The sequence below is a fragment of the Leuresthes tenuis genome, unplaced genomic scaffold, assembly GCF_036924035.1.
Source record: "Leuresthes tenuis unplaced genomic scaffold, fLeuTen1.0.hap1 SCAF_16, whole genome shotgun sequence".
Classification (NCBI taxonomy): Eukaryota; Metazoa; Chordata; class Actinopteri; order Atheriniformes; family Atherinopsidae; genus Leuresthes; species Leuresthes tenuis.
In genome coordinates, this window is record NW_027325370.1 from 6091839 (window position 1) to 6108149 (window position 16311).

Genomic DNA, 16311 nt, shown 5'->3' on the forward strand with positions numbered 1-16311 from the left:
CAACAGATGTATGTTTTTACATGTTTATTCACTATCACAGTAAGTGCTCCCACTTCAAGATATATCTTAATGCCTTGCTCTTACAGTTTTTTTTTTTTGTCATTTGGAGTTAAAGTAGAAAGAGTTTATGATCTACCAGATGTGTGCCAAAGCCTTGTATGACCCTACCCCCCCACCCCATCCCACCCCAAAATAAAATAAAATAGAACAAAACACATGAAATATAAAGAGGATAAAGAGAAAACTGATGTCATGTGCAAGGGCCCTCAAAAGCCTAAGCGTGCTCTGATGAGGGTGTCGGGGTGCCTTAGACTGGGAAGGGTATTCTGCCAGTGTGATACATTTAGATTTCCACTCAGGAAAGGTTGAATTCAGTCTTATCGGTGTCTTCTGGGTTGTTGTTCTTTAATGAGGTGCAGCTTCTGAGAAAATTAAATGGGGAAAAAAAAAAACAACACTGTACTGTGGGACAAGGTCTGTGAGACGAGGGTTAGAGAGAAGAGAGCAGGTAGAGTGGAGGGCAGGCGTTGGGCTGCTGAAGAGCACTGTTTTATTGTACAATGAGACTTTGGAAAACTGAGAGACCACCAAGGCTTATTGAAATGTAGAGGTTTTAACCCAAAAACATTAGGATATCCAGTGTACATGCTCCCTTCCTCCAATAACACCCCTGTTCCCACAGCCAAGCACCTACTGGATCCCCAACAGACGAAGGGAGCCTTAAGTCAGCTTACTGGGGCTATTTACAGTCAGGCGCAGGTTTACACAAACCACAGGCCTAAAAAAAAGAGAAAAAAATAGAAAAAAGAAATCGATTGATCCAATTGAGCCGACCTAGATCGAGTTACCCACCCCTGTCCCACTACAGCTCCCCATCTAGACCACCCCCTTGCAACTCCCACCCTCCTGTGAGTGGATTCGGTGTAGAGCTCAGCGGATGGTGTATCTGACGTAGGGCACTTCCACATCTTCATCTGACAGGTCGTTACAGCATAGCTCAAACACCAGGGCCTTGACATGTTTGCCCAGCTTCTTTTTGGACACCTTGGTCACTATCTCAGTCATCCTGCAGAAAAACAGACCAGTTACACAACTTAACCCGAAGAACAACAACATGCACCTGAAATGTGTCGCAGGCGGGCGATGCAGGGATGTGCGGTTGAAATATGCACTCACGGCAGGTCCAGTCTCTCTTTAAGTTTGGCAGCAGGCATGAAAAACGAATAGAGCATGGACACTCCCTGAGAAAGCATGGTGATCTCCAACTTATGCTCATTCTGGGGAGAAAAAAAAGAAAAAAGTGATCAATTTTATGCCAGAAACGAGGCGGCGGCAAAGGAAAAGGATGAGCTGCTTATAAATGTGCATGAGCACATTCATCCATAGTGCAGAAACAAAACAGCTCTGAAGATAATTAATATCATACATGAGAGAGATCACACAAATTCTCCATTCTTAAAATCTAAAAGGTTTAAAACTCACTAATCTGGTTCAGTTCCAAACTGCACAATTAAGGTAAAAGCTTATGTACATTTTTAAATGTACGTAACGTAAAGACAAGATACTATAAGCTATCAACAGGAAGCCAACAGAGTAGTAAACACAGAATGGTGAAGGTCTCTGAAAGGTTTTGCTTCTTCCTACTCATTCTAACATGTTCAACATTAAGACTTTGCTCATTCAACGCACTTTAAAGTAATCCAGGAACTGTCGGAGTGTCATCTCTTCCCCATTGGACTGCACTCCTGTGACTTCAAAGCGATCCCACAGCGTCCAATCAATTTCATAGTACTGCAAAACAAACAAAAGGGATGGCTGTTACAACCACCGCACACAATACAACAAATACGAAACTCTTTGCGGTAACGCATTTAGAGCAGTCTCATCGATAGGAACACGGTTTGCTGCATTTCTCCTCAGCACACACTGACACCATCAGTGTGAGAAGGTCAGCTGAACTCATTTACATCCAGGCAGACAAAGTCCATCTGCCTGATGTATCAGTATTAGCATGGCTGGATCATCATTGGAGTTTCATTAACAAGTTGGAATCTAATCACTGTCCAACAGTGAATATTTACATGCAAACACTGCTCAAAAATCAAGTGACGCACGTGTGCTTACCTTGTGTTTTGGAGCAGCTATGGGCTCAGAGAAGGCAAAGAAAGGCAGGGCCAAGTTCATGAAGCCATTTTTGTACGACTCCAGCTTCGTGTGTCCTTGGACAATCTTGTAAAGCTCCAAGCACACCAGGCCAACCACCGCAGCTGTTGTAGTGGCAATGGCAGGAATGATCTTGCCGGCAATCAATTTGCTCTAGATTGGACAGTGAAAAAATGCCAACATAGGCCAGAAAAAAAAATATATTTAAGAGTGCAGCAAAACAACTAAGTTCAAACAAACTGTACTATAAGACTAAAAGGAAACTGAGTTTTAATCAGGTTGTAAGAATGGTCTTGTTTTAATAATAATGATTATCTGCATTTGGAAATGTTTTAAGGTTGTTCTTCACATTGTCAGCTACAAGCTGTGGATGCAATCCACTTTTCCCTCGTAAACAGGAAGTCAGTCTGACTCTGGTTTAAGACAAGGCTACGTCTAAAGCAAATGTTGCCCACCTTGTGTCGGTCTGCAGGAGGAATGTCGTAGTTCTCTGCTCTCAGGTTGGAGGATGCAACTATGAAGTCCATGTGGAAGTTGGTGTCGTCGTCCTGTTAACACGCGGCCCACAATCATCACATTAACCCATATAATAAACCCCACAGGTAACATGTGGACTCTGTGCTATTGCTGGTAGGCGTTATTAAGAGAGACGGCGAACCTTTTCAAACTCAATGGGGTTCAGTTTGAACTGGGAAGACTCTGAGGAAGGCAACATGGTTTTCAGCTCTTCCAGTTTGGAGTCATCTGCATATCAAGACATTCATGTCGGCATTACTTCCAAGGTGTAACAAATAATTATACATGGCTCAATGCACAAGTTATTACAAACAAAGAGCATTTGCATGAGTAAATCTTTATTTGAACTCACTCACACGGAGAAACTGGTCAACTTTAAAATGTTACACTGGACAAGTGTGTCTTACCAACAGAGGAATTGCTATTTTGCAGTTCTTGATCAGAGACGTGGATTTTAACCCCTGAGCGGGGGGTAAAAGGTGGAACCTTGACGTCCTGCAAGATCTTGACCACACCTGCACGGTCAGTGCTGCCTTGTAAGCCGTACATCTGAGCAAACAGGTTGGCGCCGGCGATTACGTAGTCCATGTGCAGGTCCTTTAAATAAAATAAAAGAAACACCAACACTTTGAGATCATATTGACAAGTTAAGAGCAGATAATATTTCCAGTAGATACACCAGAAAAAAAGCCCACAAAAAAACCCAAAACATTAAAAACGGCAAACTTACATTGCTAGTGCTGAATTCTAAGGGGTGAGGACACCTCTTTGGTCCTGACCAGAAGGGGGCACCAGAGCTGGTGAGCTGGGGACAGATGATCAGTTCGGATATTAAAAACAAAGAAAGAGTCTTCACAAACCACAGCTGAGAATCCAATGTCAGGGGAGAGAAAAAAAAACTGATGAACCTATTTCTAATTAGTTAATCATTTGTAAGTGAATCAATCAATGACCCAAAGGAGACTTGGGGTCATTTGGAAAGCTCAATTCTTCTCTTTTTCCAGCCATTCTGTTGTGGAGTTGCTGCTGCGCTCGCTGTCGTGTTGCATGACCCACTTTCAGCCAGGCTTAAGCAGTTGGACAGATGGCCTCACATCTAACTAGAATTTTTTTTTTGGTATACAGACAAATTCCACTCAGTGACTGCAAGGTGCCCGTGGTCGACTCCTGAGATCATCAACAACTGCCTTAAATGTCTTATTCCCCACAGGAGAATAATGGAAGAAAAATTTGCTTGCACCAGCCCTACAAGTCTCCCCAGACTGATGGGCAGCAACATTTGATTCTACGAGATCATTTCTGATGTCTTTTGCATCCAGGCTCAGTTTTTGTTGAATGCATATTAACACAATGCAATACGTTGTGTGCTGTTGCTCATCTGATGGTATACTGACCCAAGAAGGAGCCATGTAAAATCCGATCATGTTGCATGTAAACCTTAGACCTGCAGAAGGGTGTAGCCCTTATTTTAACATCTTTAATATGTGGGTTTTCTCATCTTTACACTATCGTAAGCCCTGTATTGTGGCACTGAAATATCCTACCACATCTTAATTTTAAGGGTTGCACAAATAGCTTTTTAATGTGCACAGCAGGACAGTTTTACATGGTGTGATACATGCACAATAAGCTCAACTCAATTCTTTTAGAAATTAGTAATCCGTCCCTGCAGCCAAATCAAAAAGCAGCAGTGAAATTTTATCCCTGCTATACATTGTATATTCAAGATGGAAGTAGCCTCGTGTCACAGAGTTAATCCAATGTGGACATGCATTAAGCCTGCACTAATGAGAAGCAGGGGGCGACTCCCTCAGTTGCCAAAAGACGCCTTTACTTCTTATAAAGGAAGAACGACATTCAAGCTACGATACAGTAAAGAAAAAAAACAACCCTCATCTCCAGCATCAAGTATCAAATCAGGGTACAAGTAGTTTATGAATGGCATGTACCTCTTAATCTGTTCTTTGTAGGACAAGTAAAAAGAAAAAGAAGCAAAGTAAAGTACCTCACCCAACAGGTCGAAACATATTAGTCTAAAAATGCCAGTTTCATCTTATTTCATAGAGCATGCTGTTCAATTTGTAAATTATTGGCCCATATAAGATTAAAATGGACAAGAATAGAGAGCAAGCTACACTTTCAGGCAGGGCTACGTTCTGCGACCCAGTAAGTATGTATAAAAGTTTGCAGTCAGTTCCCATATTCGCTCGTAACTTCCCACTTAAAAAGGCAAGCCAGACATGATAATGGTCAAAACACTGAACAGAAGGCTTGTAAACTTGAGTCCACAAACTAATAAATGAAATCAGAGTCAATCTGTTTTCTACAGGGAGCTCCATACGATTTTCAAATAAAACATTCAAGTTTACCTGATCTGGGGGGAAGTTGTGCAGTAGCTGACGGATGTTGTTGCTGTATTGGCACTGCCAGTGGTTGCGAGCCCAGGCGACGCAGTCTGCCCAGCTGTGGGGGCAATCTGTGACAAGACACTTGTAAACCGCTTCCAGTACCTCCACAGGCTGAGCTCCTGGAAGCTTCAGCGTACGCTCCATGAACTTAGGGTCTCTGTAAAAAGGATCATAAACGCATAATGAATTTGTTGTTTCATAGTTCAGTTAGTTTGAATAACTTCACACAATTGCATCTTAAGGACTAAGGGAATTATGTTGATACTGAAGAGAAAAGAAATTAAAAAAAAAAAACAAAAACAAACAAACAAAAAAAAAAAACACTTGACACTCACTGACTGAGTTACCGTCTGTGGGCTGACTTTACCAATTCATGGGCAGGGTCACTTTATTAATAATTATTAATACAATAATTCCCCTTAAAAGACAGGAAAAGCAACTTACGTGAGGTATTGCATGCCATTCTCTGGTGGCTGTTTGAATAGTCCCTCAAACTCATCACGGGCCCACTGGACAGAGGAAGACATTCGCAGATCAGTAAATCAGAAGCAGCGTTTCCACAAAAAGTGGAAGAATATACAGCGGAGGCCAGAGCACATGATTAATATTTCTATTGTGATGACTCTCAAAGAGATGCTAGAGTTAAAAAATACAGATGTGAACTAAATGGTATTTACAGAATCAATTATAAACCCACAAAACAATGAAAATATACAGTGTAGAGTTACACAAACAGGTGGTTTGAAAACCTTCTGTATACATTCTTTACCTTGTATAAAAGAAATCTCTCATGCATATTATTCTATGCAATCAGAGTCATGAAGATTTACAGTAAGTCTGAGTTGAGATCGGAGTAACTTTGTAACACAGGTTACAAGTCTGAATCTGCCCGCTGTTACATGAAAAATTAATGTCTGAGTTATCATTAGATATTTAACACACACATTGTGTCCTGATTAAAGCCATTTCATGAAGCCATGAACTTTTTATGGCTGCTGTCTGTATCAACAGTTATGTCAAGCCAATAATGGCATAGAAACAGACGGATACTTGATCCACTTCAGACGGTTAACTGATATTTGAAGTGCAGTGCTCCGTCCTTCAGTACGTGCATCTACTGACCTGCAGAGTGTGTTCAATTGCATTTGGAAAGTTCTTCAAGGTACAGATGGGAATAGACTTCTCAGGTGGGTCTTGACTGGAGCTGTACGACTCTGTGAGGAAGGGGATGACGACCTGGACATTGCCTTTGGTGCCCAAAGTACCCGACTCCAGTAAAGGTTTACGGTAGTATACACAACGCCGATCCATATACATACCTGAACACATTGGGAATACAAACAAAACAAACGTAAGCAGGTTAAATCGGTTTTTTTCTTTTAAAAGTGTAACTGCTCAACTGGTTTTTACTTAAATGTCCATGTCTTACGTGCGTCAACATTGTCCAGTGCATTGGCAACTCCATTAAGGCTTTCAAAGAAGTCGTCATCATAGACCCTCTCCGTTTCAGGGCCCACTCTGTTCTGATGACCTGTAATCCTGATGGAGGGGTTCATCTGCTTCACTGCAGCAGCAGCTGTGTCGCTTTTCATTTTCTATTATCACACATGCATAGAGAAAAGAAAGAAAGAAAAAGAAAAATACTAAATACCAGGATCACCATATACCAGCAGAACACAGTCACAATAAAACTACACAGTTGTCAGAGTGAGGTGAGCCTGCTTTTTGTGGTAAATTCACATAAGACCTAATGTCTGTGAACCACCAAAAGTTTTTAACTTTATCTATTGAGGTATTTAAACAGAGTCTGTAAACTGTAAGGTCATTTCTATCATAACATCATCATGTAATGCTAACAGTATTCCAATACTGATGAGTATCGAGTCATTTGAGGTCACTGCATCACACAATGAAGGCATATCAGTCCAAACTTGAAAAAGGCAGACATGAACGAGGCTATGGTTCTGTGGGTAGTTCATCTCTGAGAGTATGAGGTAGGTATTACAATACAAAGGATATGCTTGTACAGTACTAATGGGAAATATAATTCAATCAATACATGGCCAAGCTATGTCAGCTTCTTTGCATCTCAATTACTGAGGAAAGCTGAAGATACTGACTGTAACATCTGAAGGTCTGAAGAGGAACTGCCTGTTGAGATTGGATTTCTCTATGGTGTCCATGTCAGTCACAATGACCTCACCCTCCCCACCTGCCAGTCCAATCATGGCAAAGTTTTTCAACAGCTCACAACCGATGGCACCAGCTCCGACCTGGAAGGATTTCAAATGATTAAATCCACAAAGGTTGTACTGCTCGTTTCATTTTACAGACAATAATTCACTCCAATTTTTAAGGGTTAATCCAAACATTTCACTATGTTCTAATGTCAGAGAAATGCCGTTATCAATTGGTGAAGCTGAAACTACGGCCTCTGCACTGGCTACCAGAAAAATACATCCATACCAACTCACCAGGAAGTAGCGCTGTTTGGCAAGCAGATCCTGGAGCTTGGTGCCAAACACTGCAATCTGCCCATCATAGCGACAGTTTCTCTGAGAAAAGCACAACGGGGCAGAAAACAAGCTTAGGACCACAGGTTGTCAGCATGATGCGGATCTGTGCATAGCCTGACTACATCTGATGTGGACTGAACACCTACAGGAGCGCACTCTTGCTCTGTGGGCAGCACTCCTTCCTCTTCAGACAGGCACTCCAGGGCATCAAAATACAGCCACTGCATTATAGGCGAAAACTTTCCTGTGCATGCCTAAAAGAACAAGATAAAGACAATTGTTACCAAGAATTCTTTAACAACTGAGCAAGAGTGCATATCCAAACATGTATCATCACACAGCAGTAAAATAAGTCCTAAACTCTGAATAATGCACATGCTTGCCTTACACAGCACTTTACAACAACAACATAATGTTGAAAACTACCGTGTATGAAAACTACAGAACTACACAAGCAGCTTCAATTTTTCTGAGGCTTTCTGCTGACCTTCATCACTTCTTGTGCAGCCACACCTCCAATTAAAGCATTGACAGGGGAAAGATCCCCAGCAGCAACGTATGACATCTTTTTGATAAGAGCTTCATCCAGCTGCTCCACTTTGGCAGAACCTGCCTGGGCAGAGTTCACTTCCTTGGCCAAAGTCAACAGCTCATCACCATCAGCCTGAAATACACAAAGCTCAGCATTTTAAATACGATAAGCTCCTGCGTTTGATTAAAGAAGTTCCTACATAACAGGAGTGGCAATCACTCAAAGCATGGTGATAAAAGTTGGGTTCATTCGTCATTATTTAAGTAACCTGATGCAGCCGATTGTCTGATAGGCAACCCTGGTTGTCATGAAAGACACATACCTGGGCCCAGGGTGTAGGTAGGCGGCTGTGTTTCTTCTGAAAGGCATGAACAGCCTGGAAACCCACATGGAGCTGCCCTGGACGATCAAACTTGGCAAAATCCGTCATAACGAAGTCTGGCTCAGCCATGGAGGAGGAGAAGGATTTCTGTACAGGACAGACACGCACGGTTGTGAGGACAGGCTCAATATTAAAATTTTCCACTGGTGACAGTAGTAGATAACGCAGTGGCTCCAGGACTGCGAGGAGACATCCTTTTGATTAGTGACGATAACGTGGAAAAAGAGCAAATACAAAAAAAAAAAAAAGCTACAATGAAATAATTTGTATTGGGAAAAAGAAAATTGTTATGTCACCATGATATAATCTGATGTGGAAAAAAGACTTACAAAACTGATCTTCTTGGGCATCTTAACCTGAGAGACTATTCCTCCTCTCACGTAGTCTGTAAAGCCGGTTGTGTCACAGATGCTGAAGGTGTATGGACCTGGTCAAAGAAAGCAACACGTTAACTTGTAAAAGACAAAAAAACTGCTCAACAAAGACATGATACTTAAGAAAAACATCTTACCCAAAACTTTAATTTCCACTGGCTGACAGCCATTGAGCTCGGTCATCCCCTGAATCTCTGTGAAAGTGACGTAGTCGCCACTTTCAAAGCCATGACGAGCCTCATCAAGACATGTCACAACCCCTGAATTGTCCTAAAGAAAAAGTTGTCAAAGTCAACACTTCTTTGAAAACGGCATCTATCCCCAGAACAGAACATTCGTTGAGAAACATTCCAGAGGGAAACACTAACCTTGGTGATCATGGAAATCATGGCACTAAGTGGCTGCTCGCCGTTAGTGTCATATACTATCATTTCCTCTCCAAAGTCACAGAACAGCTGACTACAAAGAAAGAAGACATACTGCAGAAGTTTTACACACAAATACAACTGGGTGTACACTCAAAAGTGTTCTCTACAGAAGAGTTTACATCCTACCCAAACAGACCACGCGTGTCTGCAATGATCAGCTTGATTCCTTTGCTGTGGCAGAACTCTCCCATGTGCTTTTGCTCGTCCAGAGTCGAATTAGTCAGCACTACCACCTAAGTTTCAAGAAAGAGATTTAAAATGCCACGTTTTCTTCCTTTTTAGAATGCTAAAATGTCAAAAGGACTTGGGTTCTGCATCAGTTGTACCTGGAACTTGGTCAGGTAGTCTTCAGTGAGTGCTCCAGTATAGGCAGTCACAGGAACATAGTTGTTGAGTTCAGCCAAACGGAGCTGACTCACCTCCGCTCTGTTCTTCCCCAGGTCCTCCTCTCGAATGTAAAACTACCACAAAAATATACAACTCAGGTAAGAACTGGTGCCGAGTCAAACTAGCATCAACTGTAACAAGCAGATGAGCCCAATTTAATGTGAAGAGACAATTTTAGATCGATTTATGCTCTATCACCTAAAAAAAGGTGCCGTCAACTATTCTGAGGTAAGAACAACAAGGTTTTGCTGCTTCTTTGTACCCACTGACCAACATGATCAGGGCTGCCTGTTTGTCCCCATCCCCGCTGAGTCTCTGCTCTTAAAGTTAGTTACTTTTAAACAAGTTATTGCATTGGTGTATATATTTGTAGTGTTTTAGCACAAGGACAAGAAACTGTATCCTTACAACATAGCCCTGGGTGGAAGTTCATATTCAACAACCAATTTTATAACAGACATATAGTGACAAAGAAAAAATAAATAAATGAACGATTCTGTGGAGGCTCACTGCACCTTGGATTGACAAACCAGTTGTTACCATATTTTGCAAGTTTAACGAAATAAAAACAAGCAGTAGGGCCACACCAGAATGATTGGGGTCAAATATGAACAGAGAGGGAATAAGAGTATGAATACTAGTGACAGCGTGGGCACAAATAGTCATACATTTCTGACCGTTACTAAATAAACTATCAAAAGTGTATGATTATTTTTCTAGTTTAGCTTTATGAATCAGGTCTGCTATCAAACATTGTGCTTCGTCCCTTCTTTCCAACCACATACACACTGCAGAGGAGCATATTTTTTCAGATCAAACAGAGCAAGCCAACTGGTTTCTGCCGTTTCATCATCATTCAATGACAACTAAAATACAAGAGTTTGTGTTTTATTACAGCTGAAATTATAAACCGCAGCCCCCTCCCCAATCATAAATACTAATCGCTACCATTAACTGCTTCCCAATTTAGACTTGATAGATATCTTGGCACAATATATGCATTATGTACATGAGGTCTATATGACTACCAGTATTTACAATGATGAGCAGACACTTGAATAACAAAACAAGGCTATTCAAGCTGATTCTTTGATAGGAAACCCTTAAAAGTGCAATAGGTATGACAAATACTGGGCTTGGTTTTCCTATTCAGCCAATTGTGGAAAAGTCTAAGACTCAATGGTTGATAAAAGGACACTTCCTATTGAAAAAACGACAAAAATCAACCATTTAATTCATTTTGAATAAGTATGTACACAGGGAAAATGTCAGTAGCTGAAAAAGAGATATTTGAAAGGACAAGGTCACTGACAAAGACATCTCCGTTTAGCCTCTTGAATTAATATCTGTGGGCTTTATTCACACATACTGCAGACCTTGGTCTTAAACCGAGGCATCAGAATTCAGGTCTACCTAATTGACCAAAACAATCTCCTTTGCTGTGATGATGTCAGATCACAGGCTTTTCCTGTACTATGATTATAACCCAGGAATAGGTCATCCACTGATAAATCTGGGTCAGTCCATAAATAGCAAGGGTGAGGGTGGCTGCAGTACTCGTTTTGGATGGCAACAATACAGCACGTGTATGACTCAAGAGATACACTTTGGATGCCTCATAAATCCCAAATAAAGTCCAAAATGATAAAGGGAGCCACTGACTTTAACATACTTAGAAAAATATCTAATGTTACTATTTTAAAATTCAAATGCATGTACAGGTTTTCACACCTGAGAAGAAAGGTCTCTCCATTCTGCAACTCCTTGGTCGTGCACAGTGACACTTCTGACTCCACCCAGGATGACATTCTTGGCAATCTCTACTCCAAGACCTCTCATGCCAGAAATGAGGACACTGGAGTTCTGCATGCGCTTCATTGCTTCATGGCCCAACACATAACTACACAAAAAGAGAAAGAACCATTTGTGCTATAGTGCACTGTTAGACAAAAGCAAACAAAGAACAAAATTAAATAAACCTGTCGGCTTACAGTTGTCTGGAGTACAGGCCTTCATCAATCTCAGCATCATTGCCATTCTTAGCCATGCCCTGTGGAGAGACAGCAGGTGGTACAATCACTTTATGTTACAAGTTCTACCTGCCGAGCACAGTGAACGGCTTTGCACTTACGTTGGCAGGTGTGTGGGACAGATCAGTTCTGACAGAGTTAGAGGAGGAGCAGTGGGATCCCGTCTTCGTCTCTGTTCCTGACAAGCGACGCTTCTTGGACAGCGGCGAGCTGGACATCTGGAAATGTGAAAAGATGATTTGATAAAGAACAACCAACATCCAATTCAAGGCAGAGCGTCACACAATCACCATATAAACATTTATCTTTACCAATACATGTATGGTGTATAATTTATCTATAATTTTGCTTACAGTGGAGAACACTTAATAATTACAATCTGACAGCATTAGCAGCTGAATCAATAAAGTAAATCAAACCAAAGGTGGTTTTCCTAAGACAATAAAAACTAATTAAAATCAGTTATTTTATGTTCTTTATTATCCATCACTATGGTTCCATTATGAGAGCATCCAAGTTGAGAAGAGAGGAAATTTAGCCTAGAGAGCAGCTGGGCTGGCAGCAGGCCAAACAGCAATCTGCTAGAAAAACAACCCAGCCTGAGAAGGGTAATGAATAGCAGCATTATGAGTTCTCTTCATACTCAAAGACAACACTTGTTTGTTTATCTACTTCTATTGTTTATTATATTGAGTATTTAAGGACTGTCGACATGTTTCAACAAAAACAAAAACAGCTGAATCATTAAAAGTTCACTGCGGTAAAGCCAGCTACAGACAGTGATTCGCAGGTGTGGACACAAGATCGACAATGTGCTGCTGTAACAAAGAACATCCATCTACAAATAACAGGAAGGGCTAGCTAGCTATAATCATAAAGGGAAATAAACTGTCGAGTGTTATCGCGACCAACGCAATAATCCGGACAAACCAGTCACATGGGAAATGAAAAAGGCCGCAGTATCTCGAGCACACTGACCTCAAAGCGAAAACTGTCTGCTACAATTTCCGCATCAAATGAAGCTAACTTACCTTCGCCCCCAAAGTCGGACACGACAGCTTATTAATGCCATCACAATTTCAAAAATCACAAAATACGTTGAGCCAGATATTAAACAATTACAATTGGTGTCGATAAAACTGTTTTTTTTCCTGTAATCTAAACGATCGAGCTGGTTAGAAATGAAAATTAAGGCGTTCGGCATGATACAGCAGAGCCGCCCGGCTGTTACTGTCGCTTGCAAAACCCGATACAAAACCATAGCGGTCAACAACTTATTCAAAGCTTGACATTTTTAGCAAAAAATTAACTTCAACTGCGGGTCCCAGCACCACGGCCCATGCAATCGGGTTCCGACTCGACAGGTTTCCCGGTCAGTAATCAGTTAAGTGGTTTGGCAGGTGGACAGAGTCGAAACATTAATAACTTAGAGGCAAGCAAACACCAGCCGATCCTTTAGCAGCTCTGCCTAGGCCTGCGCTGCCCACAGTGCGGAACACAACTTTACAAGCTAGCTGCTGCGGCTATGTTACAACCTGCTCCCAAAAAGAGAATCGGGTTTGATTTGGCAGACAACACCGTCACTACATTGGTGAGGCTAAATGTCTAATCTCCGAACAAGAAAACACCATTTTACTTTACAGTTCAACATGAAAAAAATCTATGCAAATGGAAGACAAGCCACTACACTCGTGCTTCATTGATTTCTGTTCTTACCAATAATCCTTCTCGGTCCCTTCCCTATGCGAACCCGCTCCTCTCTCGCAGTGTACAGTCGTCAATAATAAAGATGGTTACAGATTCGACGATTCGTACCAAGAAGTTAAACACGGTGCGAAATTTGGGATGGTCTGCATATAATGTCGAGTCACTATGTCGTTGAGCTCAGTCTCCTCTATGTAATTGCGTTGCTGGCTTAGGGACTGCAGACGGGAACAAAACCAAAATGGCAGATGGAAAGAAAGGGGCGGAGGACGTGTGACGCACGGGTTAAAATATTCAACAGGAAAGGGTGGCTTTTAGCACACTGGTGAGACAGGCTCTCATCCGATTGGCTGTCACCGTCCAATCATCCCGCCCCTGCTACCAGAAGATGCATGCCATGTATAATAGTGTACAATGAACTGATGGACCTCCAGCGAGTCTTGCACAAAACACCTTGCACCTGAATAGACACACTCTATGCATGTCTACCACAAGGACCGTGGAAATCATTTTCTAACTATTCTGTGATCCTTCCAAAGTAACATCATAGGGATATCTAATGAGGCTGAGCGAAATTTAACAATAAAAGCACCATTGTCTCAGCAGCGTTTCTGCGAGAAACAATCCTGCTATGGAACTAGACTGCAAGCAAAGCTCACACTAGACGTGCCGCTATAGATTATGAGAAAGAAAAAAAACACATTAAGTATGACGGAGTTGCACATTTTCTCACAGTAACATGCTCGACATATTGGGGCAAGAATTTGGATTACCATTTATGCGAACTCTCAATTATTGCTGATAGTGCTGAAGCAATGAATGACCCAGGCACAACCTTAAGTACGCTGCTTCCAAGCTAAAGTGATGCTGGGCGCCAGGGCCCTCAGTCACATCGAGGTTAGGGGTGAGCATTTCTTGCAGAGGAGTATTGGGGGAGGGGGTGTCTAGCAAATGACAAAGGCCCAGGAAAAGACTGGGCCGCATATTGTCGGGTACACATGTCGAGGGGTTCCCTGGTTCTCGTACTTCAATTCTAGCATGATTCCCAGCATACTCTTTGAGTTTAAAAGTGTCCATACCAAAAAAGTCAGAAGTAGACTGCTTAGGCTGACAAGCTCAAATAACTATAATACTATTGTGCTAAAAAGAAAGAAAGAAAAAAAAAAACTAACAGTAGTACCGTAACCTCAACCAAACAAAAATACACGCAGGTTAAAGAAATTTCGCCAGTATGTTACGCGTTCCGCGAGGCAAGTTAAGCAGAGTATACCTCTCAACAGAGCTTGTATCTAATGTTTGCAGCAACAGTAGCTTTCTGGCTACTATTTACCACATTGTTTTAATTAAGATAACAACCTCGCGCCCAATAAAGTGCAAATCTTAATTCAAAATTAACATTTCCGTGACAATGCCTTATTAGCGACGGTTAACCGAGCCGACAGCTGAAGAGGTTCAGTTAGCCAACGGTAACTAACGTTAACCACTACCAATAACGCTGATCAAACGACTGCGTAGTTGTTAGCATGTGTGCGGCTAGCTCTCAAGCTATCTAGCCACCCAACGACTTTTTCCTTCTTGTGCCGCTGTTAGCTATCCAGCTAACATTAGCCAACTAGCTCTGGCTAACGTTATCAAGGCGAGAGCTTACACAAGTGTGCAAACTTACCACATCCGATATTACTCGGCCTGATCTGTAGTATTAAAAATCGGCTTCGTTTAAGCAAGAAACCAAACAAATAATGTTAAAACTCAACACGGCCGCTGACGGCAAACTGAAAAATGTGTCAAGCTGGCGGGCTCTGTGTGAGTTTTTTCCACTGGACGGTTGCCTGCCCGGCTGTCCCCAAACCGTTTCCCCTCACTCTATTTCAGTTGAAAGCAAAGCAAAGCAGCAACATGTGCACGTTACAGGAAAAACCAATGGTCAGGCTCAAAGGGTTCACCAAAAAGTGACAACAATGGTTGTATCATTTGTAGTACATTTAAATTCATTATCACTTTTCACCTTATATATAAATAATAAAGAATATGTTTATCTGTATACTGCTGTAAGGCTACATAGCATTCTAACGGTTTACAACAAGTACGATTTTTTCACCCCCGTCATTTATAAGTTTGGAATAATCCAAAGCACACGCAATGCCATATGGGGCTTGTAGTAAATTCGTGATAAGACATGCGCGAAAATCTTTGGTTAACGGTCAGTCTATCTCGTAACGGGTAGTTCCGTGCAAGCATGCTCACGTGTACACACACATAAAACAGTCGTAATTCAGTCTCTAATTTTCATGGCAAAAGACTTTTGAAGGCGACACGTTCTTAGATTAAATATTTTCTTTCATTTATTTATCTGTGAATGCAACAATTCAAAATACAACTTACATTGTGTTACAAAGTATTATGCATATGCTGTTTTGTTAATTTTTTGCTTGATAGTCAGTGCGAAAGACAGTGAACAGGATTTTTTTTTTAATGATCAACAATTATATCGGGTTCTATAATAATCTGGATTTCATTGAACAAAACTAACAATAATGACAACAGTATCTTTTTGTAAATTACTCAAATTATTATGCAATATTATCCGTGGATAGTTTCTGGCTGCATTTCATTTGAGGATGCCAGAATTCCCTCCCAGTGCTGGTGTTTGGAGGTACACTGCCACACACCCTCATAGTTCTTTCTATTAAAAATGCTCCACAGGTTCTCAGTACAGTTGAGTTTGGGGGATGATGGTGGCTACACCATGAGTTTTTCTCCCTTTATACACATAGCAGCCAAAGAATCAATAGTTTTTTTGTTGTTTTTTTTTTGCTTTTGTTTTGTAGCATGGGATGGCCTGTTGTCTTTTACAGCAGAATACAGTAAGAT

At 41.4% G+C, this 16311-nt stretch overlaps 2 protein-coding genes and 1 non-coding gene across 4 annotated transcripts in view; all 3 read right to left on the reverse strand.

Annotated features, from left to right (window-relative positions):
• arhgef3l (Rho guanine nucleotide exchange factor (GEF) 3, like) overlaps positions 1-16311 on the reverse strand; it is a 165643-nt gene that overhangs the window by 6028 nt on the left and 143304 nt on the right. The gene's annotated exons all lie outside the window — the stretch shown is intronic.
• uba1 (ubiquitin-like modifier activating enzyme 1) lies at positions 10-15311 on the reverse strand. Of its 2 annotated transcripts, none has more exons than XM_072366187.1 (26): positions 15107-15311; positions 11838-11954; positions 11698-11756; positions 11438-11606; positions 9646-9780; positions 9446-9552; positions 9260-9350; positions 9029-9161; positions 8847-8944; positions 8458-8604; positions 8091-8267; positions 7750-7857; positions 7562-7642; positions 7208-7360; positions 6517-6682; positions 6210-6406; positions 5532-5596; positions 5049-5244; positions 3410-3484; positions 3087-3276; positions 2822-2907; positions 2619-2711; positions 2125-2316; positions 1690-1791; positions 1177-1277; positions 10-1066 (listed from the first exon to the last, which is right to left on the reverse strand). In XM_072366187.1, exons 2-26 carry the CDS (start codon positions 11952-11954, stop codon positions 931-933), a joined length of 3174 nt encoding a protein of 1057 aa, XP_072222288.1. In that variant the 5' UTR covers positions 15107-15311; the 3' UTR covers positions 10-930. The 2 variants fall into 2 exon arrangements, with proteins under 2 accessions (XP_072222288.1, XP_072222287.1); XM_072366186.1 differs by lacking the exon at positions 15107-15311 and adding an exon at positions 13453-13684.
• On the reverse strand, positions 1912-2032 carry LOC140272541 (small nucleolar RNA U6-53/MBII-28). Its single transcript, XR_011907952.1, has one exon. It is a non-coding gene; the product is annotated as a small nucleolar RNA U6-53/MBII-28 (small nucleolar RNA).